This window comes from Aquarana catesbeiana, linkage group LG06, assembly GCF_042186555.1.
Source record: "Aquarana catesbeiana isolate 2022-GZ linkage group LG06, ASM4218655v1, whole genome shotgun sequence".
Classification (NCBI taxonomy): Eukaryota; Metazoa; Chordata; class Amphibia; order Anura; family Ranidae; genus Aquarana; species Aquarana catesbeiana.
Window position 1 is genome coordinate 334,628,742 of NC_133329.1, and position 26,990 is coordinate 334,655,731.

The following is a 26,990-nucleotide window of genomic DNA, read 5'->3' on the forward strand; positions in this document are numbered from 1 at the left end:
CCCGCTAAAAATCACTGATCACCACCATTACTATTAAAAAAATTAAAAAAAGGTTCTTAAATCTATCCCATAGTTTGTAGACGCAAAACCTTTTGCGCAAACCAATCAATATATGCTAATTGGGATTTGTTTTACCAAAATTATTACCAAATGGCCTAAACTGATGAAGAAATTAGATTTTTTACATATTTTTACTGGATGTGTTTTATGTGTTTTTATAGCAGAAAGTAAAACATTTTTTTTCAAATTTTTGTTTATAGTGCAAAAAAAAAAAAAAAACGTAGAGGTGATCAAATACCACCAAAAGAAAGCTCTATTTGTGGGAAAAAAAAGGACATCAATTTTGTTTGGGTACAACGTTGTACAAATTGTCAGTTAAAGTAACGCAGTGCCGTATCGCAAAAAATAGCCTGGTCATTAAGGGGTTAAATCCTTCTGGGGCTGAAGTGGTTAAAGCTTGTAGGATGAGTTTTCATTTTCCTCTGACCCTCTGTCTGGACAGTGCTGGTTGGCCCTGTGCTGTTCACATGCACTCTCCCAAGAAAAAAAAACAACTCTCCAGCAAAACACCAAACTGAGCAGATGGACTCCAAAGGCTCTGTCTTATCAGGAGATATATAGGGGACAGTGGAAGAAGGGGAGGATAAGAGAAGATAGGCTCAACCAGCCTTTTTACGCAATGCAGAGTTTTAACCCTTAGATTCCACAGTGAGTATAACAAGGATGCTTTACTCAATATACAGACTGATTTTACTCTTGTGGATTTGGTAACACTTTAAGTGAATCTACATGCAAGCAGCTAGATGTACAACTTGTCACTCCATTGGCCAAGTACACTTTCAGTAAAGTTTCATTCACGTGGGCATATAGGTGATGTACAAAGTGCAGTGCCAGCGTATTGACATTCAGGGCCCACGTACAGCCATCTATTGAGGTATATAAGAAGAGTTGGCTGTAACCACCTGCATGCACACTGCCGCAGAGAGTATGCATTCATAGCATATATCAGTGCACATTTGGATGCTTTATGCAAACTCCCCAGACCCCGGGAATGACATTCCACACTCTACACCTGCGGGCACGAAGCCTAAATCCGTTGATCAGAAGTACAAATCTTTCTCTCCCCATATGACACTGACATTAGACTAGGGTGACTGGCTAGAACAGTGAAATCACAGTTGTGGGCGGTGCTTTTTCATTCCAATTACCCTGTAATGAAGGGAACGGAAATGCAGTTTGACAAAAATATACATAATTGTTGATTAAACAGATACCACATTATATATCTGATCATTAATGTTTTTGTCTTATAAAAAAAAAAAAAATAGAAATTTTGAATCAGAATTAAACTGTGCCATGTTTTTATTTATTTTTTTTTTTTTACTTCATCTTTATAACTTGCACTGAATGGTAGAATTGTTCAGATCGAACGGGTGAACTTTAAGAGGCCTATTAATCTCTACATTCCTCTTTCTGACTACATTCACGACAACTGCTGCATGCACAATGAGCCTCTATTAAGATATTACATTTTGTTTGTTCCTTGTATAGCAAAGTATGACTTACTCACTTTAGATATGAATCCCAGAAATGACCTAATTGTAAATTTTATGCTGTTCAGTCATATACTCGGAAAACCCCTTAAAGTGACAGTCATTTGAAATTTGAAGCGATATTAAACCCAAAACCTAAAATTGAATATATTGCAGCTTACCCATCCTTAGATGTGGTGGCTGCATTTGTTTTCTTTTTTTTTAGGCTATTTTCAATCTGTTTTTACCTGGTGATCTGGGCAGTAACACACCTGTATTAGAGTGCCCCGACTCTGAATAAAGGAACACTGGGGCACCTTTGGACAGCAGCATTGTCAGTCTGGGAGGGGGAGAGGAGTGTTATGCCTCATAAACACGATCAGACTTTCCGACAACAAAACCGTGGAATTTTGTTCGAAGGTTGCTGGCTCCAACTTGTCTTGCATACACACGGTCACACAAATGTTGGCCAACAATTACGAACGTAGTGACGTACAAGACATATGACGAGCCGAGGAAAAAGGAAGTTCAATAGTCATGCGCCACCCTTTGGGCTCCTTCTACTAATGTTGTGTTTGGTGAGCATTGATTCCGAGCATGAGCATTTGTACTTTGGACGTTTGTCCGACGGACTTGTGTACACACAATCAGAAAGTCCGACAACACGTTTGTTGGCGGAAAATTTGAGAACATGCTAGCCAAAATTTGTTGGTGGAAAGTCCGACAACAAATGTCCGATGGAGTGTACACACTTTCCGCCTATAAGCTCACATCCAACATTTGTTGTCGGAAAATTGGATTGTGTATATGGGGCATTAGATGTACTAGCAGATTTAGATACACTAACATATAAAAACCAAACTCCAGCTCACACTGCAGGTAAACAAGTTACATGAATAAATAAAATCCGGTCATTGTACACACCCCTGCCTGTGGTAAATGTTTTTTCTCAACTCTGTCTCTGATACATTTGCAGAGGAGTGTGTTCTGTTGAAAAAAAATCACTGGCCAAATCACCAGGAGAAAATCAAGGAAAAAAAAATGCAGCCACTACATCTAAGAATTGGTAAGCTGCAATACAATATATGTTTGCTTTTGGATTTAATACCACTTTTAGTATCATTTTTGATAAAGGAGGTTATTACAAAAAGAGGCGTGAACTAGGGTTGGGGTGTGCAGAAGGGGATGAGTGCAGGAAACACAGGTTGTAAGGGGGTTGTATTTGTACCCTGGAGAAAAATACAAATTTAATAAGAAATCCAATAGAGGACAGCTATGCTCTCCCTAAAAAAAAAGTCTAGCCCCTCTTCCCTAACCCCCTCAACCTGAAGCATACTTACCTCTCTATGACAGCGGTGTCCTCCCGCACTACTTACATGCCTAGTGCAGAAATGTTATTCTTCATTGCTAGTGCAGTAACTCCCCATAGACTTGAATAAAGCTGTACTCCTTCAGTAGAGGCAGTACACCATTCATTTGTATAGGGAGTTCATGTATACGTGTTGGTAGTGCCACAGAAGATTTCAGGACCAGAGATGTAGACCACACAGTAGTTATCTACATTTTACAGAGAGGCGTTCTTTTTTAGATTTTGATAGGTTAGAGGACTATAGAGGACGGAAGCTGTTTTTTTTTGTTTTCTTTTTAATTGTGGTTGTACTTGTAATGTTATTAGTGTCTGCCTATCATTTTTTTAAACAAGTGCTGATAAGATAGAAGGAAGGGATGAAAGCCCCTGTTTGATATTATTATTATTATTATACAGGATTTATATAGCGGCAACAGTTTGCACAGGGCTTTACAATATAAAATATGTTTTGATCTATCTCATTCTTTCAAATTGTGGATACAGTATATGTGTGAAGAGGTGTACGGAAGGTGGTGGAAGAGGGTAGAGCATGCACAATCTTTTTTTTATGCAACCTATGTTTAAGATTTTATCATGTTTTTCAACAACATTGCATGCACAAAGTCTGCATACAGCAATGTGAATTGCAAAAATAAAAATAACCATAATGGATTCAAGCATGAAATCTAGTCAGTTAGGAGCCAAATATGATTACAATAAGGGCCCTTTCACACTGGGGCGGTTTGCAGGCGCTATTGCGCTAATAGCGCCTGCAAACTGACCCGAAAGTGCCGCTGCTTTGTCTCCAGTGTGAAAGCCCCGAGGGCTTTCACACTGGAGGGGTGCGCTGGCAGGATGGGAAAAAAAGTCCTGCCAGCAGCATCTTCGGAGCGGTGAAGGAGCAGAGTGTATTCACCGCTCCTTCTCCGCTCCTGCCCATTGAAATCAATGGGACAGCGCGGCTATACCACTGGCAAAGCGCCTCTGCAGAGGCGCTTGGCGGTGGTTTTTAACCCTTTCTCGACCGCTAGCGGGGGGTAAAACCGCCCCGCTAGCAGCCGAATACCGACGGTAAAGCGCCGCTAACAATAGCGGCGCTTTACCGCCAACGCACCCACCGCCCCCACCGCCCCAGTGTGAAAGGGGCCTAAGGTGTCACAAGTGATGCTCAAGGGACAGAATGACAACATAAACAATAAGGCCAGTTTCACTTTGGAGCGGTGGGTGCGTCGGCGGTAAAACGCCGCTATTTTTAGCGGCGTTTTAGCGGCACTATTCGGCCGCTAGCGGGGCGGTTTTAACCCCCGCTAGCGGCCGAAAAAGGGTTGAACTGCCCACAAAGCGCCGCTGCGCTATGCCGGCGGTATAGCCGCGCTGCCCCATTGATTTCCCCGCTCCTTCACTGCTCCAAGGATGCTGCTTGCAGGAGTTTTTTTTCCGTCCTGCAAGTGCACCGCTCCAGTGTGAAAACCCTTGGGGCTTTCACACTGGAGACACAGCAGCGGCTGCTTCAGGGCACTTTGCAGGTGCTAGTTTTAGCGCTGTAGCGCCTGCAAAGCACCCCAGTGTGAAAGGGGCCTAAGATGGTTTATTGAGTTACCCAAGCCACTCAGATGGATGAAACATTGGTTGAGCAAAACATCCTGATGTCCATTGGCCTCACAGAATCTTTTTTATTAATTAAATTGTCTCAATACAAAAGGAAACCCTTAGATTAGAGAAGTACATCTATTAAGCATAGGGGATGTCCCCATAAATTTGACAATTTATGGGGTCATTGTCTGGATACCCCAGGCATGAGTACATTGGAACTGTTGATGGACAGACTACTCATTAGCCAGGTTAGACCTCTCTGACTAATGAAAGTAACTGTATGATCTACAGCAGGTGCCAAAGGTGGGGAATGCATTTTTTTTTTATCAAGGTGGATATGGTACTTTTATATGGCCAAGGGGTAATTTGTTTGTATTATTACACTTGCTTAAAAGAGTAGTATAGCTTTGTTTTTTGTTTTTTTAAGATTTATACTTATACTTGTCCCTCGGCGCCTCTGCACTGAGAATCGCCGATTGCTCGGTTCTGACAGCTCTGTGGGCAGAAAGCTGCAGACTGTCAGTCACAGCTTTCTGCTCTCCCCCCTTCTCACTCCCTGGAGCGCTGGACTGTGGAGGGGCGGGAGCGGCCGGCTCAGGCTCTCAGTGGCTCGCTGAGAGGCTGAGCCAGGTGTCAGTCCAGGGATCTGGGCGGATCCCGATTTCCATTGTCGCGATGATGCCTAACCTGGACAGATTGTTCAATCTTTGTGTTTATGTACAGTATGTTTGTCCCTCCATTATTGTAGACCACCACAAAAAAGAGATTTGTTTTAAAAAAAATCCTAATTACATTGCATGAAATGACCGGTTTTAGTGAAGATGTATTTTCATACTATGGTAAATTGGTTGCAAACCTTCATAAAAAATGCTTTGGGGGATTGCTACAATAAAAGGGTTTGGTTGTCTATTCTGTACAAAACGTTTGTTTGAAAAAGCAATCTATGCATTTTAGCAGAGCAAGCCACATTAAAAACCTTAATTGCCCATTTCCCATTATTTTCTGCTTTAAAGTCTATCTATATATAGCAAGGTCCCGGGTTCTCTTTGGTCTAATGAGAACCTCCGGAGTCAGGCTCTATTCGCACGAATTCATTTTTTGATGCATTTTGCATTTTGCAGAAATGCATGGGAATTTTTTCCTATGGAACATGTTCACAACAATGCATTTTTGTGCCTCTGCGTTTTTGGAAAGGGTCGGGGACTTTTTTTCATGCAAAATGCAGCGTTTTGCATGTAATAGAATTCAATGGACCCGCATCCAAAACGCAAGTACCACGTTTTTGCCGCGTTTTTTTTTTTCTTTTTTTTTTTTTACACTGTATACAGTATAAAAAAAAATACTGTAAAAAAAAAAAAGCAAAACGCCGCAAAACCTCATGTTCAAAAACGCGGCAAACACCGCAAAAAGCACTGCAGACACACTCAAAAGCAACATGCATAGATGTGAATCGAGCCTTAGAGCCCCTTCACACTGTGCTGCCTAGGGCGTCAGCGGTAAAGCGGCGCTATTTTTAGTGCCGCTTTACCGTCATATTAGTGGCGCTATTTAACCCCTTTTCGGGTGATAGCGGGGGGGTTAAAACCGCCTCCGCTAGCAACCGAAAAGGGGTTAAATCCGCCCGCAAAACACCGCCGGATCGGCGTTTTGCCAGTGGTATCACAGCGCTACCCCATTGATTTCAATGGGGCGTAGCGGTGGAGGAGCGGTGAGTTCGCCGCTCCTTCACCGCTCCAAAGAAGCTGCCGGCAGGACTTTTTCTGACACCCTGCCAGCGCAACGCACTAGTGTGAATGGAGCAGCTGTTTTAGGGCAGTTTGCAGGCGCTATTTTTAACGCTATAGCACCTGCAAAATGCTCCAGTGTGAAAGGGGTCTTAGGGACAGCTGACATCCTTCTGTGTAGAGTGGGTAACAAGGCATGGTGGGTGTAATGCAAGGTAGATTCATGGGCGCCAGATACTTCTTGAATGCAAATTTAAATTTTAAAAGATTAATTTTCTCTTGAACAGAACTGTGGGAGAGAGGGTTTAGGGCCAGGACACCCTTTAATAGTTGCAGTGGTAATTAGCAGACTCCAAGACTTTTATAGGTAGACAGCCATGCGGGGAAAGTCATCCAGCAGGACACCATGTCTGCATATGTAGGATTGCTGGCTCTGTATTTCCCTACATTTATAAACCCATAAACACATTTGTAATATCTCTTAAAAGTTGTATCCATGACAAAGCATGCTGGACTTTCTTAAGAAAGCCCAGCACTGCCTGCAACATTGAAAGATTGCTTAAAGTGAGTAAATAAATTGGTCCATCTCTGCTTGAATAGAGGAAGGGGTTGTGTGTCCGCTCCGACTCATTCAGCGATTCTCAGCAGAACAGCTGCAAAGAGAATATGTGACGAGATCCTGCCTCACATAGAGCTCAAAACTTGGTAGAATAATACATTCAGTTGACATGCATTTGACCAAATAAAGCTGTCACCTAATGTGAAGCAGTAACTTTAATTTTCAGCTGTGCTATATTTCAGTTTTCTTTGACTTTTCATTTTTTTCATTTTTGTTTTGCTTTCTGATATCTACATTGAATTCTCAAAAGCACATTATTATACAGGATTTATATAAAATTTGTGCAGCTCTATATAAAATTAAGGAAGACAGTACAGTTACAATTAAATTCAGTTCAGTGTCTAGTACCCCTCTCTGCCAATCCCTTCACTGGCTTCCGCTCACGCAACAAATAAAATTGAAAGTAGTAACAACAACTTACAAAGCCATCCACAACTCTGCCCCCAGCTATATCACTAATCCAAAATATCAACCAAACCGCTCTCTTCGGTCCTCCCAAGACCTTCTGCTCTCTAGCACCCTTGTCGTCACCTCCAGGACTTCTCCCGAGCTTCTCCCATCCTTTGGGACTCCCTACCCCAACCTGTCCGACTATCTCCAACTCTATCCATCTTTAGACAATACCTGAAAACCCTTCTTTGTACCTGCTTGCTGACCAGCCGCCATCATTACCCTGCGGCAGGGTGGCACGGCTGCGCAAACCACCATAGGTGTACGTCGGTTGCTTTTAAGGGCTATAGGATGCCCGCAACGCCGGAGCCAATGCACGTGGCCGGCGACCACCATTGCTCCTCAGAGAGCCAAAACGGGGATCTGTCAATGTTGTGGAGATGCGACCCCATGTCACAGGTGCATATGAGCAGTGTATGCCTGAATTTGGTAGGCTTGCTAATTGCACACCTGTGTGCTGGCTTCATAATCATCCCAGGAATACAGGTCAGTGCTCATACTTGGAAACAGCACCGCCCGGCAGACAGGAAGTCTGGCCTGGGAGGTCGGGAGGGTCCGGAGGGTCCCAGTAGGAGACGGCTCCAGGAGAAAGAGACAGGAGGTCTCGGAGTCTAAGGCTGCAGGTGGCAGGCTGTGTGTGCACTTCTGTAGCAGGCAAATGTGGCCAACGACCAAAACAGCACGAAGCTGACAGTGAGTAAGCCAGGAGGCTATCCTGGCTTACTGTGTTTATACAGTGATGGTGGAACCCCCTGCGAGGGAAGATTACTGTTTGTTTGAACTTTTTCATTACCTTTAAATAAAAGTGGGCTGCCATGCCTTAAAAACGCAGTCTGGAGTAGCACGTTTCTGGAAAACTGCATGCACCACTTGAACCTAATCACCCCGGATCGTCACAATGTAAACAGACAAATCCCTGTTCTGTCGGGAGTAGAGGGAGATCTGCTGTTCCTAGTAATCAGGAACAGCGATCTCTCGCTCTCTACTCCCTGTCCCCCCCCCCCCACAGTTAGCACCTCCCTAGGGAACATTTAACCCCTTGATCGCCCCCTAGTGTTAACCCCTTCCCTGCCAGTGATATTTATACAGTAATCAATGGCTATTTATAGCACTGATCGCTGTGTAAATGTCAATGGTCCCATAAAAGTGTCAAAAGTGTCCGAGCTGTCTGCTGCAATGTTGCAGTTCCACTAAAAATCGCTGCTCACTGCCATTACTAGTAAAAAAATGAAAAATAAAAATGCCATAAATATATCCCCTATTTTGTAGACGCTATAAATTTTGTGAAAACCAATTAATATACACTTATTACAATTTATTTTACTAAAAATATGTAGAAGAATACATATTGGCCTAAACTGATGAAGAAATTTTGTTTTTTTTGGATATTTATTATAGCACAAAGTAAAAAATATTGTTTTGTTTTTTTTTTCAAAATTTACGTATTTTTTTGTGTATTTTTTTTTTTTTTGTTTATAGCGCAAAAAATAAAAACCGCAGAGGTGATCAAATACCACCAAAAGAAAGCTCTATTTGTGGGGAAAAAAGGACATCGATTTTGTTTGTGTACAGCTTCGCATGACTGCACAATTATCAGTTAGAGCAACGCAGTTCCGTATTGCAAAAAATGGCCTGGTCATTAAGGGGGTAAATCCTTCTGGGGCTGAAGTGGTTAAAGAAACTTAACCTGCTACTAACTAATACACTGTGTTTTTACTTTCTCCATCCACCCACCCTCCAAAGTTATCACCTTTTGTATCACTTAACCCTCCCTCTTAGATTGTAAGCTCTAACAAGTAGGGCCCTCTGATTCCCCTTGTACCAAATTGTATTGCAACTGTAACCCAGATAGCAAGGATAACTTGCCAGAAATGTGTGGCAGTGTTGAATTGTAAGCCTGTTAACTTGCTGCACATTTTCACTGGCAAGTTGTACACTTGAGTACTTAAAGCACAAGTTCTATTTTTTTCTAATTTCTAGCACATTTACGTGGTAATTCTCTAGCAAGAGCAAAGTTGCAGTGGTGAGTCTACAGCAAGAGCTCTGCAAGTCTACAGCAATAAAATTCAGCCACAGTGACCCCTGAGGTGGGATGACTATTGCACAACATAACCGAACCAGAACGTGCAGCAGACTGTCAGAATGTTTGCAAAGAAAGTTGATCTCGAGTCATGTAATGCGGACTTGCTGCAATTGTGCAACAAACTTGTGAAGCCTAACAAGTCTAGCAATAGCTTAGCAAGTCATTTTCAAACTTGCAGCCCAATTGCTAGCTATCTGGGATGTCTGTCTTGTAAAGTGCTGAGCAAACTGTTGGCGCTATATAGTAATATAGCGCCTGCTCCTGTTGATCAGGCGCTTATATGTAAATTTAGTGGGTCATTTGTTCTGTATATAGTTCAGATTTAATCTATGGCTAAATTAGCCTCTGTTACAGCATTGGCTGTGTTGCGTGCAGTTCCACACTGTCGTCTGTAGGTGTCGTTGTCACCACAGGCCAGTGTTGAAAAGCAACAGGCTGAAGTGTATTGAGTGCTCTTCTTTCTCAGAGGCAGCTCGGCAGAGGTCATCTGCTGCTAAGCATTCTGGGAGAGAGTACTTAAGGAGCAGACGCCATTTTTTGTTCTCTTTTACCCGCTGGCCCTCCTGGCCTAAAGGTATATGACGGCTTCCTTGCTGCCTCGGGACCATGCTGGCCCGAGGCTTCGTTACTATGAGTAGGCCCAGAGGTCATCTGGGGATCATAGGTTTAGAGATGGTCCTGTGCTGTCTGTCCTGCGGGAGGAAGCCAAGCAATTGAGGAGATCCAGGGGAGGACTCATCTTGGAGAGGACCGTGTCTCAAGAGAGGCCTGGTGACTCAATTGGAGGATGCATCCTAACCTAACCTATCACGCAGTACTGCCTGATCGGCTTAAAGGTTCTGGTACTGTGTTGCTGTTCATCTAAAACCATTACGTCCTGTGGCAGAGGATCGTATACCTATTTTGTTCTCTAAAGTCTGTGGCAGAGACTTTTTGTTCGTGGTCCATTCCGGCTGCTAGGTCAGTGTGAGAGACCTATCCGGATGGGCAAACATCTTGGACTGAAGGTGTATTCGTCTCTAAGATCTTACATTCATCAGTGATCATAAAAAGGTATTTGAACTTTCCTGCAACTCTCTTTCTACCTCTTCACTGCTACTTCCTTCAAGTTTGTTCATTAAAGCATTGGAAAATTACTAAAGTGACTGGTGCATACATTGCTCAACATAGACTCTAAGTTCCTGATGTGGTGAAACTAAAGGTAAAGGGTGACGGTGACAACCCAACTTATTTCAGCAGCTCCTTCGGGGGTTAGTGCTACAGTAATAATAAAAAATACAGGGCCCTGCTCATCCTATAATCTTACATTTGTCATTTTCTTTGTGTGTACAGAATATACCTTTGACCTGTTTATTGAATATGCAAAAGTTACAAGTTATCATCTTCAATATTATTTAACATGATGCATACTGGAATCTCTGATGAGATGCGCAGAGTTTGGCGTGTTCCCCTGTCATAAGCGTGCCTTTGTCAGATCTGAGCTGTGGCATGTTACCTCATTTGGTTTCAGCAGCTGATATAAGAATGCATTAGAGAAACAGGATGGCTGCGGCTTTGCAGTGAGCACGAACCTTCCTGTCACAGTTTTTTTTTTCTTCACAGGAAGTCCTAGAGGGGGAAGCTAAGTGTAGCTACTGAGGAGGGAAGCACTAGAAGGGAAACTGTGATGTTCTGCTAGCTGTCTAAAGTTTATAAAGTGTTGCATTTCCCCTGATGAAACATATTAAGTGGTACCTAGGATTTCTAGTACAAGATAATATTGGTTTGTTGCTTGTGACAATTCCATAAAGTAAGACTAAAGGATCCCCTTAAAACAGACATGTCCAAAGTCCGCCCAGTGTTCCGGTATCGAACGGCCCGCCTGGTAATTTGGACATATATATCTTTTGTGGCCCCCGACGAATCTCCGAGTGCCGGAGGCCAAAAAAGATATATATGCTGGCTGCCTTGGGGGGGAGAGGGAGGGGGCAGGATGAGTGCTGTACATACAGGAGAGTTTCCTGTTTACAGGCGGCCTCTGTAATAGGAAGTCCCGTCTTTTGCGCTGCCATTGGACAACTGTTCTGTCCATCACAGGAGGCGGGACTTTGTATTAAAGAGGCCGCTGAGAAAACCGATTCTCCTGTATGTTATCTGTCGGCACTCGCCCCGCCCCCTCCCTGTCCCCTCCGAGGCTGCAGAAGGCCATGGATCAGGCTGCACTGATGGAAATGGTGGTGCTGCATTCATGGCAATGGGGGTGCTGCATTCATGGCAATGGGGGTGCCGCATTCATGGTAATGGTGGGGCTGCAATCATGGTAATGGGGGTGCTGCATTCATGGCAATGGGGGTGCTGCATTCATGGCAATGGGGGTGCTGCATTCATGGCAATGGCGGGGCTGCATTCATGGCAATGGCGGCGCTTCATTCATGGCACTTTTGAGGCTGTATTGAAGGGCACTGACCCTTATTTTGCTTCATATTTCTTTATTTAAAATTTTCTGTTTTTCTCCTGAAACTTCCCTCTTGAAGTGATAAATACGGTATATCCAAATAACACGCCTGAGCTTAGCTCTTCACCACACACAGCCACAATGGCAAGGGAATTCTTGTTGGGCAGTGTATTAGTGCTCGGACGAACACACACAGACCAAATTTTAATGGTTCAAAGAATGTCAGGCAAAATGGTTGGCCCTCACGCATGTTCACTTCATCAAATCTGGCCCTCTTTGAAAAAAGTTTGGACACCCCTGTCTTACAGCATCCATCATATAAGATACAGCAGAACTCCACACACTTAAAGTAGAACTATAGGCCTTTTTTTTAATTTTGGATAGAACCCCTGTCAGATTATTTATTAATTTTTTGCCATCTGAGCCCCATTGCAGAGATTTTACTTTGCTTCCGGTTCCATAGCCAAATAGGAAGTGAGAGGAAATCTCTGCAAATTAAAGAGGAGTTCTGCAATCCCCCCCCCTCCCCCCACAAAAAAATTTAAGTCAGCAGGACACTTACCTGTCCAGGGTTCCCACAATGTCCGCACCCCAGACGATTTTCGGATGGGCTCTTGGATGCTGCCATCGCTATTCATTTTAAGGGGAACCAGCAGTGAAACCTTTTGGCTTCACAGCCGGTTCTCTAGTGCCATTGCGCAAAGCACGCTGTGCTTTCTGACTGGCCTGGCGGCGGAGAAAGGAGGAGGGCGGCTGAACTTCCGAGGGATGGCGCCACAGCGCTGTCTACTGGAAGTGGGGAAGGGTACCTGTCAAAAACAAGTACCTGTTCCCCCCTGCCCCCTGAAAGGTGCCAAATGTGGCACCGGAGAGGGGGAGAAAGCAGATAAGCGGAGGTTCCACAGTCGCTGGCTGAGTAAAGTAATGTAGGAAAAAAGATCCGGTTGTTGCTCTTTAAAAAATCTTTGTTTTTATTGACAAGCCACAGTGAACAAAAGCAAATGAAAACAGTTAGGTGCAGAAGTGAGGCAGATGTGCAGGAGATACATTGGTGGGGCAAATGAGAAAGCGGGTTACAGTGGTGGGGCAGATGAGCAGATGGGTTCAGTGTTAGGACAGATGAGAAGGTGATTCAGTAGTGAGACAGAAGAGCATGGGGATATGGCGGTGGAGCAGATGTGCAGGGAGGTACAGTGATGGGGCAGATGAGAAAAGGGGTACGTTGATGGGGCAGATGAGCAGGGGGGTTACAGTGGTGGGACAGAAGAGCAAGGGGGTACAGTGGTGGGAGGGATGAGAAGGGGGTTCAGCGGTGGGACAGAGGAGAAAGGAGGTACATTGGTGGGACAGATGAGCAGGGGGTTACAGCAGTGGGGCAGAAGAGCAGGGAGTACAGCAGTGGGGGCAGATGTGCAGAGGAGAAAGGAGGTACATAGGTGGAACACATGAGCAGGGGGTTACAGTGGTGGGGCAGGAGAGCAGGGGAAACAGAGGTGGGGCAAATGGAGGTACAGTGGTGGGGCAAATGAGAAAGAGGGAACATTGGTGGGGCAGATGAGCAGGGGGTTACAGTGGTGGGATGGAAGAGCAGGGTGGTACAGTGGTGGGGCAGATGTACAGGGGGTTACAGTGGTGGGACAGATGAGCAGAGAGGTAAGGAACTGGGGCAGATGTGCAGGGTAGTACATTGGTGGGGCAGATGTGCAGGGGGTTACAGGGGTGGGGCAGATGAGGAAGGGGGTACATTGGTGGGGCAGATAAGAAAGGGGGTACATTGGTGGGGCAGATGAGCAGGGTGGTACAGTGGTGGAGCAGATGAGCAGGGGGGGTTACAGTGGTGGAGCAGATGAGCAGGGGGGTAGAGTGGTGGGGCAGATGAGCAGGGTAGTACAGTGGTGGGGCAGATGTGCAGGGTAGTACAGGGGTGGGGGGGATGTACAGTGGTGGGGCAGATGTGCAGGGGGGTATAGTGGTGGGGCAGATGAGCAGGGGGGTACAGTGGTGGGGCAGATGAGCAGGGGGGTTACAGTGGTGGGGCAGATGTGCAGGGGGTTCAGTGGTGGGGCAGATGAGCAGGGGGGTACAGTGGTGGGGCAGATGAGCAGGGGGGTTACAGTGGTGGGGCAGATGTGCAGGGTAAAACAGTGGTGGGGCAGATGTACAGGGGGGGACAGTGATCTGAGGTGTGGAGTTTCAGGAATTGGGGCTGATCTGAGGCGTGAGAATGCAGGATGTTAATTTCTCACTACCAAAGTCGTTTCGTGATTGAGAGTGTGAAAAATCGGCACGCTCAATTTCTTTGAAAACATTTTTCGGCACACTACTCAAAAGGTTGCCTACCCCGGTATAGGGTGTTTTTTAGGGGGAAAAAAAAAGGCTGGAACTCCACTTTTAATTAAACTGGTATAATTCTTTAAGCATATATACAGTATAGTATTTTTAACAAAACATTCAATAACTAAGCAACTATTGCGTTTAAAGTTCCCCTATATATTTTTAGACATTGGAGACTACACATTAAATATAACATTGTACCAGGTGTCTGATGAAATATTCTTTTTCCTTATTGACAGGTCCTGGAGACGGTACAGTAAACCTTTGTGAGAATGCCGGTCCCCCCGCCTCCTCCTCCCGGTCCTCCCCCTCCTCCTACATTTTCACAGGTGGGTTACTAACCTTACATAGATTTAATTCTTAATCCTGTTAATGATTAGTCTTTTTATTATTAAAGCATAAGTTCACCCAGAACTTAAAGTGGTTGTAAATCCTTACAATTTCCCAGTGAAGTGACTGGCTTTAGGTGATACACAGAGATTAAATAAATCCTCCTACATAAGTTGTACCTTTCTACCTGCAGTCTTCACTTCCCTACAGCCGTTCAAAGTGTTGGATTTATAAAGCTTCTCTGAATGTTCAGAAAGAAGGGGGCAGAGAGATGAAATTACACACATCAGAGCTCAGCAAGGAGAGGTCTGATAGCTGGTTGGAGGGAAGAGACACACACATCCCTTCACACAGCACAGGAACAGAGCTGAGGCTGTCAATCAGTTGGAGGTACACCCCCCACCCCATCACCATTTTTGTCTTGATGTCAGGAAAACTTATCAGAAGTGATTCATTCTGATAACAGAGGAACGAAACAGCAGAGAGAAATTACACTTAGAGCTCTAGACTGAGGCTGGGTTCACATCTAAGCCCCATGCGGCTCGCAGCAGGGGTCCGGTGCATCCCAAATCAGGGCCGAATTTTTGCCTTAATTTGGCCCTGAAACGGAGTCAAAGATGCACAGGACCTCTGTACAATGCACTCTGCAGCCGCCCCAGAGACATGTAGAGAGCCGGTCACTTTCTCCTGTCATCCAATTCACACTAGTGTGAACCCACCCTGAGACAAGTACACACTATAGAGGGATGTGCTTTGTTCATATTTCATGTTTGAGATTTACAACCACTTTAAAGCAGAACTAAACTGCATCTGAGCACCACAAACTGAAAATGCTATTTAAAGTGATATTAAAGTCTTGTTTTTTTTTTGTTTGTTTGTTTGTTTAAAAAAAACATACATGTTATACTTACCTGCTCTGTGCAGTGGTTTTGCACAGAGCAGTCCAGATCCTACTCTTCTTGGGTTCCTCGCTGGCAATCCTGGCACCTCACTCCTGCCAAGTGCCCCTATAGCAAGCAAGAAGCTTGCTATGGGGGCACCTGAGCCGAGCCACTGCTCTGTGTGCCCATTCAGACACTGAGCCGCGGCTCAGCCCTGCCCCCCTCTTTCTCCTCATTGGCCTGCTGACTTTTATTGACAGCAGTGGGTGCCAACAGTGCCCGCTGCTGTGTCTCAGGCAATCAGGAGGGAGAGTCTCGGACAGCCGAGGCTCTTGTGCAACATTGCTGGATCAAGATGGGGTCCAGGTACGTATTAGGGGGGATGGAAGGGGAGCTTCTGCACACAGAAGGTTTTTTATCCTGATGCATAGAATGCATTAAGATAAAAAAAAAAAACTTCTGCCTTTAGAACCACTTTAATTCATGTTTAATATTCACAGCCAACTCACCCATCCATCCAAGTCTCCATGCTTTATTTTTCTGAGAAAGCACTTTGAACCCAAGACCCCCCCCCCCCCCAGCTGCTGATCTAAAAAAGTTTTTCAGCCTGTCCCTTTTGACAGAAGTTTCCAATGCTTTCAGGCAGTCAATGCCTAGGGCTGGCTGAGATATGGCAAGGCTGTTCCAAGTGGTACTTCCATGTAGGGCCCTATGCGTTCAGAGACAAATCCCAGAATGCAGAAATCCTGTGGTCTGGGCATTCATCCCTGAACACGTGTACCTCTTGTGTTACACTATGTGATTTATTATCTTTTCATCTGTGTTGAACTATTTGACATATTATTGCTCTGTGTCTTTAACCACTTCAGCCCCGAAAGATTTGGCTGCTCAATGACCAGGCCATTTTTTGCGATACGGCACTGCGTCGCTTTAACTGACAATTGTGCGGTCGTGCGACGCTTTACCCAAACAAAATTGACGTCCTTTTTTTCCCACAAATAGAGCTTTCTTTTGGTGGTATTTGATCACCTCTGCGGTTTTTATGTTTTGTGCTATAAACAAAAGAAGAGCGACAATTAAAAAAAAACAAAAAAAAAAAAAAAAACACAATATCTTTTACTTTTTGCTAGAATAAATATCCCACATTTTTTATCAAAAAAAAAATATTTTTTCCTCAGTTTAGGCCGATATGTATTCTTCTACATATTTTTGGTTAAAAAAATAGCTATAAGCGTATATTGATTGGTTTGTGCAAAAGTTATAGCGTCTACAAAATAGTGGATAGATTTATGGCATTTTTATTATTTATTTTTTTGTTTTACTAGTTTTAACTTACTCTGCGATTTTTATCGGAACTGCGATATTGCGGGGGACAGATCGGACATTTTTGACACATTTTTGGGACCATTGACAATTATACAGTGATCAGTGCTATAAATATGCACTGATTACTGTATAAATGTCACTGGCAGGGAAGGGGTTAATACTAGGGGCGATCAATGGGTTAACTGTGTTCCCTCACTGTATTCTAACTGTAGGGGAATGGGACTGTCTAGGGGGAGAGAGAGATCGGTGTTCATACATATTATGAACACACGATCTGTCTCTACTCCCCTGAGAGAACACTGAGACACACACAGATCCGGTTCTCGCTCTGTCACGAGCGATCACAGGAGCCCGGCGGTCATCACGCCTGCCGGGCACTCGCGTTGGCTCCTGGCACATGCTGCGGGCATGCCCCTAGTGGCCAAAAGGCGAAGCGACGCAAGGTAACGTCGTTTCCCCCAGCTGTGCCATTCTGCCGTAGTAAAACTGCAGTGGCAGGTCGGCAAGCAGTTAGGCTGTGTTCTGTCTAAGCTGAACTCTCTCTCCCACCATACTTCTGTATCTCCCCTTTCTTCTCTCTGGTATCATTGCTCAGTATTCCACCATGCTGTAATCATCTTTTCATGTGTCTAACATCAACGTTTTTCTACCTATGAATATCCTTCATTAAACGGAACATTCGAAAGACATCATCGTCTGTCTCCTCAAAAGTGAGTTTATTATTGTTAAGCTGTCTGAATTGATGCAAGGGTTACAAAAGGTTGCCAGGTGTTATAAGCCCTATATGAAGCTGGAGATAAAGTTTATAGCCTTGTAGTTGAGTCAGTACAGTACCACTGAGTACAACATTCAGCTCCATCGAGCTGCAGTATACTTCAGCATGTTATAGATTTTGACATGCTGCAGGCAGTAGTACCGGGTACTGCACCTGTGCCTCCTAGGCACACTAAAACCCCAGGATTGCACCCATGTGCAAGAAGCCTTAGTTGATCGTAGAAGTTTTTTGTGTTTGTGTGCATATTCTGTACTAACGGTGGAGACAGCAATTAAACTATTTATACTGTGTGACTTATGGAGGAGCTCCAACCCCCACCAAAAAATTAAAAGTCAGCAGCTACAGTGTGTTTAGTATTAGAACACTTAACTTTCCAGGGATCCCGCAAAATTGGCACCCCAGCCGAAGAGAGGGGGGGAGCAGACACACAGAGCTTCCCCTTTTGGGTGGAGGTCTGCTTTAAATAACAGTTTTAAATAACCTCTCTGAGGTTTTTATCACTGTCTGTGACCCCAATGAGTAGATATTTTATTTCACCTAACGTGTGTTCACTAGGACAAGAAGTATGGGGAAATCTCCAAACTGGAGATCCGTGTAACAATGGAAGCCTAACAAACGTTTTAAGCTTTCTCTACTCTGTCCAAAATAAAAACATTGTTTTATTCTCTTTACATTGCTTCCCAGGGAACATTGTGTTCATGAGAGATTTTTATTACAGGCTAATATAGAAAAACCCAGTTTATCTAAAGCCCAGCAATCGGGAAGAAATGCTCTGTTGTCTGATATTTCAAAAGGAAAAAAGCTCAAGAAAGCCGTCACCAATGACAGAAGTGGGCCAGCTCTTGACAGTAAGTTTATTCCTTCTGATATTTATAGATACAGTGCACCTTCAGCATTTTTTGAGTGTTTTCACATATTTCTGTCCAAACCAAACATATAAAGGTCAGTTGGCCCAAAGCTAATTTTTCCATTTGGGTGGACACAGTAGAGGCAAGTTGAATCACCTACCAATTTCTTATTATTTTTCAGAGACACGAGAAATGAGTCATAATGCCACTCTGTAAGCATTGTTATATCTTAAAGTAAACCTGTTATGAGAAAAATATGGTGCAACAAAATCTGAGTTACATGGCTGTTATACTGACTCCTATGCTAACAATCTATACAATTTCTGCAAAATCTCCTTTAGAATTACCAAAACTATGTTTTATGAGGACAAACTGAAAAGACCAATTCAGTGGTATCAAATCAGACAGGCTATTGTACAAGGTTCTGTTCTTGGACCTCTCCTATTTTTTCAATCTACACCTCCTCCCTGGGTCAGCTGATAGCCTTCCATGGCTTTCAATATAATTTCTACACTGACGACATTCAAATCTATCTCTCCACCCCTCAGCTCATGCCATCAGTCTCCTCACGCATCACTAACTTACTAACAGACATATCTGTCTGGATGTCACACCACTTCCTCAAACTCAACTTGTCCAAAACTGAGCTCATAATATTTCCTCCCCCAGTTGCCTCTTCTTCTGACTTCTCTGTCAAGAGCAATGGCACAAACATCCACCCATCCCCACACTTCAGGGTGCTAGATGTTATCCTGGACCCTAAACTCTCCTTTTGGCCCCACATCCAATCACTTTCCAAAGCTTACCGCCTCAACCTCCGCAACATCTCCAAACTACGTCACTTTCTAACCAATTAAACCAAAAAGCTCCTCATTTACTCCCTGGTTATCTCTCGCCTCGACTACTGCAACTCCCTCCTCATTGGCTTCCCTTTAAATAGGCTATTCCCTCTTCAGTCAATCATGAATGCTGCTGCCAGACTCACCCACCTTACAAACCGTTCATCGTCTCTTATGCCTCCCTGCCAATCCCTCCATTGGCTGCCACTCACCCAAAGAATTAAATACAAAATACTAACAATAAGTTACAAAGCCATCCCCAACTCTGCCTCCAGCTACATCACTAGTCTAGTCTCAAAATACCAACCTAATCCTCCTCTTTGGTCATCCCAAGACCTCCTGCTCTCTAGCACCCTCATCACCTTCTCCCATACTAGCTTCCAGGACTTCTCCCGAGCCTTTCCCATCCTCTGGAATTCCCTACCCAAATCTATCAGACTATCTCCAAATCTATCCACTTTTAGGCGATCCCTGAAAACTTTTCTCTTCAGAGAAGCCTACCTGACTCCACCTAACAACTGCACTTTCATTTTCTCCATTAGTTCATCCCCCACAGTTATTACCCTTTTGTATCACTTGACCCTCCCTCCTAGATTGTAAGCGCTAACGAGCAGGGCTCTCTGATTCCCCCCTATATTGAATTGTATTGTAATTGGACTGTCTGCCCTAACGTTGTAAAGCGGTGCACAAACTGTTGATGCTAAATAAAGCATGTATAATAATAATATTTGATGGTAGATCTAAAGCACATTGTGTGGTCAGGTTGTATAGTGTATGGTCAGCCTTGCACTGCAGATATACAGAACTACACAGTCACCACTAGAAATTCTCCCAGCCAGTCCCAAATTCTTCTCCACATGCGCAATCCTATTTATTACTATGGAAAAACCATCTATTGTTGGGTTGCATAATAGATGGCCTTTCCATAGGAATGAAAGGATTTGTTTGTGCATGCACTAATAATTTTAGGACCATTTGGGAGAGGTTCCAGCAGTGGCTTTGCAGTGTCCCCTTGTCCACACGGGTTTGGATCTGTTAGCACAGGGGCCCCCAAACATTCTAAACAGAGGGTCGTATACTGTCCTTCAGACTGTGGGGGCCAGACTGAGGCCAGTGGGAGTATAAAATGTCCTGGTGTCAGTGGGAATAAACAATGCTGAGACTGAGGCCAGTGGGAGGAATAGTGCCCATCGTTGGTGTCATTAGAAGGAATTTTGTCCCTTCATTGGTGTCAGTGGGGAGACATATGCCCAGTTGTTGGTGTCAGCGGGAAAAGTGGTGTCTCGTTGTTACTGTCATTGGGGGAATTGTGCCTCATCGTTCCTATCATTGGGAGGAATTGTGCTCCTTCATTGGTGTCAGTGGGAGGACATATGACCAACTATTGGTGTCAGTGGATGGAATAGTATCACAGGGCCAGATAAAAGCAAGCAAAGGGCTGCATCTGGCCCCCGGGTCACAATATGCGTTGACCACTGTGCTAGAGTATAAGGTCTTAGGAAGTGGGGAATCATTTAAAGGATGATTGTACAAAATACAGTTGTCCTTTTAAAGTATTAAAACATACATAAACAGCATGACAGCCAGGCCACAAGTTTTTTTCAAAAGAAGTCAAAAAGGGAAGACTTTTGAGAAAAATAAATTATATAAGCAGGAATTAGCAGGTTATCATTCCCTCTCCTAGAGATCACAAAGCTTATCCTAATAATGCTGTAGTCACCCTGACGGTATGTTATGTCAGATTTTTGCGTCTCAAAGGGGTACATTGTTTTGCATAGAAATTTGGCGTTTCATATTGTAGGCCTGTAATTCTTAGTAATAACTCACTTAAATCTGTCCAAACACGAGTCTAGTAGACATCCTGGGTATGATAAAGTTTGAAACACAAAATCATAAATTATAATATAATAAATAACTATAAATATAAAAAATAATAATATAATGATAATAAAATTAATTTCCCCACGATTCACTATCGCTCAATTCTGCAAGTGTTCTAATTTACTATCGCTGTTTTCTAGCTGACTTTCTAGCTAACTAGCTTAGCTTTCTAGCTAACTTTTGATGTAAAGGGACACTTTTTGGTTGCCATGGACAATCTCAGGTTTTCAGGCAGAAAGAACAGTATATATAATGTAAATCTGCATGCAGGGCATTGAATAAAGCGTAGGGGCAAAAGGGAGGTGAAATTATTTGATACAGTAATGTAATCTGTAAAATTACAGTGTACTTACTGTATGTGTTATGAATTTTGTACTTTTTGAATTTGACGCCGGGCTCCGCCCCCATGTGGCGCAACGCTCGCAGAGAACGGCGCCCGGCACACAGAGCTTCGAGTGGAGGACACAGCCCACAGACACAGCGGGGGGGGGGGGGGGGGGGACACATGGCAGGATCCTGGGGACAAGGTGACAAGGTAAGTACACTGGACCAGGATCCTGTGATGCAATCCCGAGTGTGGCTCGGGGTTACCGCTAATGGTACTGATATTTAACTCTGGAATACCGCCAGGGATGTTAATTTACTTTACCTCCAAAAGGCCAGCACCACCATTGTGAAAGTATTGTCAAGGGTCAGCACCTACTTTCTGGTGTAAAACATTTTACCTGGGGACAGTTGTATAAATCCTGGTGCCTGTTCAACAAGCACTATGGTTTGGGCTGTATATAGAAAAGCTGTTTCACACAAATCAGCCCCATACTGCTGGCCAATACCGTGTGACTTGCTATAAAGTTACACACTTATGCCGCGTACACACGAGCGGACATTACGGCGGACTTTGCCCGGCGGACTTTTCGATGTACTTTCCGACGGACTTTCTGAATGAACGGACTTGCCTACACACAATCCACCAAAGTCCGTCGAATTCGTACGTGATGACGTACGACCGGACTAAAACAAGGAAGTTCATAGCCAGTAGCCAATAGCTGCCCTAGCATGGCTTTTTGTCCGTCGAACTAGCATACAGACGGCGGACTTTTCGACCGGACTCGATTTCAACGGATAAATTTTAAACAAGTTTCAAATCTAAGTCCGTCCAACTTTTGAGAAAACAAAGTCCGCTGGAGCCCACACACATCGAATTGTCCGACGAAATCCAGTCCGCCGGGCAAAGTCCGCCGTAATGTCCGCTCGTGTGTACGCGGCATTAGAATCCAAGTGATCACTGGGGAAGAGACTGAGGAAATGCTGCCTCCTGTCTGCAGCAGACTGATGACATCATTATCTCATGATGATCCATTGATTACCAATCTCTTTGACTTGACTGGTGCTCAAGGCCATTTTTTTTCAATGATAAAAGGTTTTTAGGTTTGTAAAAAAGAAAATAAACTGTTGCTGTATATTGTGACATATCGGGAGTGCATTCTTGTACACCTGTAGTCTATTCTAAATTATAAAACACATTGGGGTTGATTTACTAAAACTGGAGAGTGCAGAATCTTTTGCAGCTCTGCATGGTAGCCAATCAGCTTTAATTTCAGCTTGTTTAATTAAGCTTTGACCAAAAAAAAAAAAAAAGGAAGCCGATTGTTTTCTATGCAGTGCTGCACCAGATTTTGCACGCTCCAGTTTAAATAAATCAACCCCATTTTGTAGTTCTTTTATACCTATTTTTTATACATTTTATTTTTTTTCCCAACAGAACCGAAAACATCTCCAGGAGGTGGCGGTGGAGGAATGGGCGGTGGAGGAATGGGCGGTGGTGGTGGTGGTGGCGGCGGAGGTGGAGGAATGGGAGGTGGCGGAGGAGGCTTTGGAGGACCACCTGGGTTAGGTGGCTTGTTTCAAGGAGGAATGCCAAAGCTACGATCTTCGGGAAGCAGAGAAAATGGTAATAACCTACTCTCTTTTAATATGATGTGCCATTTAATAATGTCTGAGTTGTTATGAAGTTTTATGTAAGGTAAACTGTCTTGCATACTTTCATTTATTCTATTAGACTGAATGGTGCTTGCACTATTGCTAGAATTACTTGTGCCACCTAGTGGCCAAAAAAAGATTTGGCTAAGAATCTCTATCCAGTACACCCAGAACTAAAGCTGGCCATAGATGGGTAGAATGTAGACAAACAAAATTCTTGGAAAAGAATGTTCTTTTTTGTACTTTATTATCTTAATTATTTTATATCTTTTTATTTGTGCCTTATTCCACATACCTGTTAACAGTTTGACATTTATGATGTAACATTTTTATTCCATGTTAAAAAATTTTACATTTTGGGTATTTGCAATACCCTTTTTCTATGTACCTCATACCCCTTTTCCTTTTCTATACAATAAACTTTATTTTATTTTAATTTTAATTTAAAGGAGCAGGATGGTCAAGTTTTTCTCAAAAGAACTTATTTCTAGTAGTGTATGTGGTTTTCGTTCAGTAAAGTCCATTCATTCCAGAATCAAATGTTAAAAACAAAGGAAATCTTTCAAACTATATTTAACTGTTCTTAGAATTTACGTACACATTTTCCTAAGACTTTTCCTAAGATTTTTGATTCAAAATTCTATCCATCTATGACCAGCTTAATCTTTCAAGTAAAGGTGGAGTCTAATTGGCCAGTCGGGGTATGGCTTCTTATCTCTCCTGGATACTTCACTGGCAAGATTTCCTACCATAGTTCCTCACTCCTTTCCTTAGAGTTTAATTCCATTTACAATGATGAACTTGTTACAGGTGTTCCAAGCCTTTTCTTACATTCCCCATAACATACCAGTTAATAAAATATTGTACAGGGAGAGTAAAGCTGGGTACACGTATCAAAATGTTATTTGTGTATAGCCCTCTCTGTTCAATAGAAGTCAATCATTAAGCCGGCTTTTGTCGAAAAAAACAGCATTCGATCAGTCAGAGTACAATAAGCACAGTGGGGGAGATTCCTGCATTCACATTACTTGAAAAAAAACAAAAAAAACACAATATGTACTTAGCTTAAGAAGCACTAAGAACTCATGCACACAGGCACATTCAATCTTACAGCATAAACACACTGGTGTGTTTTGATGCTTGGGAGCCCCTGGTGACAGTCTCTGTTTAAAGACTTATGACTGTAGGCATGTACCACTTTACGCAAGTAGCAGTGCATAACTGAGTGCAGCCTCCTACAATCATGATATAATTTACGCAAAAAAGGCATGATCGTGGCTGATTATTTGCTTTGATAAGAGATAATTTGCACATTGTCTTCAATCCACCCACCAACTTTCTTTTCAGTTGATTATAGTAATTTCTACAATTGTCTATACCAAAAATATTCCCTCGCTAGATTACACCATTTTGACTAAATTCTGTAATTTTTAGATTCAGTGGGAAGCAGACCACCAATGTTGCCTCCTGGTGGAAGATCAACCACTCCTAGACCTTTTGCTCCACCAAGTGGATCTCCCAGAGGCCCCACACCTCAACTGGGCATGAGAAGCAGTGCCCCAGAACTACAGAGAAACCGCATGCCACCTCCTCCAAGAAATGATTTTAGTCCTAGATCAGAAAATGCACCACCTTCAGTTCCTAATACACCGAGGCCCGCCCCATCAAGTCTTTACAACAGAGGCCCTCCACCAGTCCCTGCTGCAAACAGGCAAATGAGCACAGGACCTGCTCCTTCACCTTGGAATAAAAGTCCTGGATTTGGTGGTAACAGCAGAACATCTCCGTCAGTACCTCCATCACTTCCTTCTATGAACAAGCCATCACTTCCTCAAACACCTAGTCGTTCCATGGATGACAGACCACCACCGCCTCCAACAGGAAACAGGCCACCATTCAGTAGAGATGATGATAGACCTCCACCTCCACCAACAGGAAATAGACCACCACTTGGCAGAGATGATGACAGGCCACCACCCCCTCCAGCAGGACATAGACCTCCATTTGGTAGAGATGATGACCGACCACCACCTCTTCCAGCAGGAAACCGGCCACCATTTGGCAGAGAAGATGACAGGCCCCCTGCTCCTCCAGCAGGACATAGGCCTCCATTTGGCCGAGATGATGATCGGCCACCTCCGCCTCCAATGGGAAATAGACCACCTTTTGGTAGAGATGATGACAGGCCTCCTCCTCCTCCAACAGGAAACAGACCTCCACTTGGAAGAGATGGACCCCCACCTCCCCCACCTCAAAACAATAAGCCCCCAGTTCCCTCCACACCTAGACCCAATTCATCTAACCAGGGACCCCCTCTGCCACCAGGCCGCCCTGGACCTCCTCCACTTCCTCCTACCCCTTCCAATTTTGATGATATGTCAAGACCTCCTCAACGAAATCCTTCCTTTCCATCCTTACCTACTCCTCCTACACCTGCTGTGCACTCTATCAGGTCTGGTCCACCTCCACCACCATCTAGAGACCCACCTTCAAGAACAGGTAAACAACTTTAACTGATAATATAAATTATAGCATGTTAGCCACCAAAATCTTTCTAGGATCTGGCAGATAGAGGTTCCAGTAATTTGAAAGTGCTAATATGGCCAGTGTCAGCGATCTAATATGGTCTAATAGGGCCCTGTGGCCATATTAGGTCACTGATGTCATAGGCATCCCCATCCCTTTTGTGTATGTGCAGCTGTGGAACGGGGAATCCTTTTCCCATAGCTAATTGGGCCATCACTGAGAAGTGAGAAAGTGAGATACTTATCCCTTAACCCTTTCGCTGCCAGAGTCGTTTTTCCGTTATTTTGCACACGTTTAAAAAATCATTTTAGGGCTGAAGACTAGTTAAAGCCCCAAAACATTATATATTTTCTGAAAGCAGAGACCCAGAAGAATAAACTTTTTTATGTCACACGATATTTGCGCAACAGTTTATTTCAGGAAATTTTTTTTTTTATTTAAGTCATTTTAGGGCACAAAAACATAATGGATTACCCAATTTTTGGTAAAGTATAAGGATGAGGATTAACCGAATAAGCAGATTTCAAGCTTTAATTTTGTGCACGCCCGCAAAACGATGACAAATTTCAGTACCTTATATTTTCCATAGGCAACACTTTATTATATCATTAGTTTAGAGTTAACCATGAATAATGGCCCTAGAATTTTTGCTCTCACTCTGGTGTGTGCGGTGATTCGTAACATTGTCATACATAGGCTTCCTGAACAGGTTAATTTACATTCGTATGTGCATGCAAATATTTTTTTTTGGTGGGAGTTTTAAGCGCTTAGGTGTAACTTTATTTTTTGACATTTTTTACTTTCAGTAAAACTTTATTTATATCACATAGAGAGCAAAAGTTTCCCTATGCGATTATATTGTTATTAAGACGGGTTCCCTTTTATCAGACATCAGAGGTCTTTTAGACCCCTGATGTCTCACCTGAATTCCATTGGAGCTAATAGAGCACGGCGAGGGGGCCCACTCTGTGGGGTGACAGCCATCAAATTGATTTCACTAGAAGGCCAACAATCAGCTTGCGGAGTGTAAAAGCCAGCTGTCAGCCACCTTAAGCCTTATGGTGTTGGCAGTAAAAAAGGTTAAAATAACTAAACCCAAGGACAGGGCAATAACTTCTCCGCAGGATGTGGAAACCTTGCAAAAAGATCTGAACAAATTAATGGGGTGGGCAACTACATTGCAAATGAGGTTCAATGTAGAAAAATGTAAAATAATGCATTTGGGTGGCAAAAATATAAAAATATGAATGCAATCTATACACTGGGGGGAGAACCTATGGGGGAATCTAGGATGGAAATGGACCTGGGGGTCCTAGTAGATGATAGGCTCAGCAGTGGCATGCAATGCCAAGCTGCTGCTAACAAAGCAAACAAAATATTGGCATGCATTAAAAAGGGGATTAATTCCAGAGAGAAAACGATAATTCTCCCTCTCTACAAGACTCTGGTCCGGCCGCACCTAGAGTATGCTGTCCAATTCTGGGCAC

The 26,990-nt window shown here is 43.6% G+C and overlaps 1 protein-coding gene across 3 annotated transcripts in view; it reads left to right on the forward strand.

Annotated features, from left to right (window-relative positions):
- The window catches only part of WIPF1 (WAS/WASL interacting protein family member 1), a 110,263-nt gene that overhangs the window by 71,064 nt on the left and 12,209 nt on the right, over positions 1–26,990 (forward strand). For all 3 annotated transcript variants that reach the window (XM_073633861.1, XM_073633862.1, XM_073633863.1), the window contains 4 exons: positions 14,357–14,446; positions 18,148–18,277; positions 22,760–22,948; positions 24,412–25,476. In XM_073633861.1, the coding sequence (XP_073489962.1) occupies positions 14,390–14,446; positions 18,148–18,277; positions 22,760–22,948; positions 24,412–25,476 (1,441 nt within the window). In that variant the 5' untranslated portion in view covers positions 14,357–14,389. The remainder of the gene's footprint in view (positions 1–14,356; positions 14,447–18,147; positions 18,278–22,759; positions 22,949–24,411; positions 25,477–26,990) is intronic.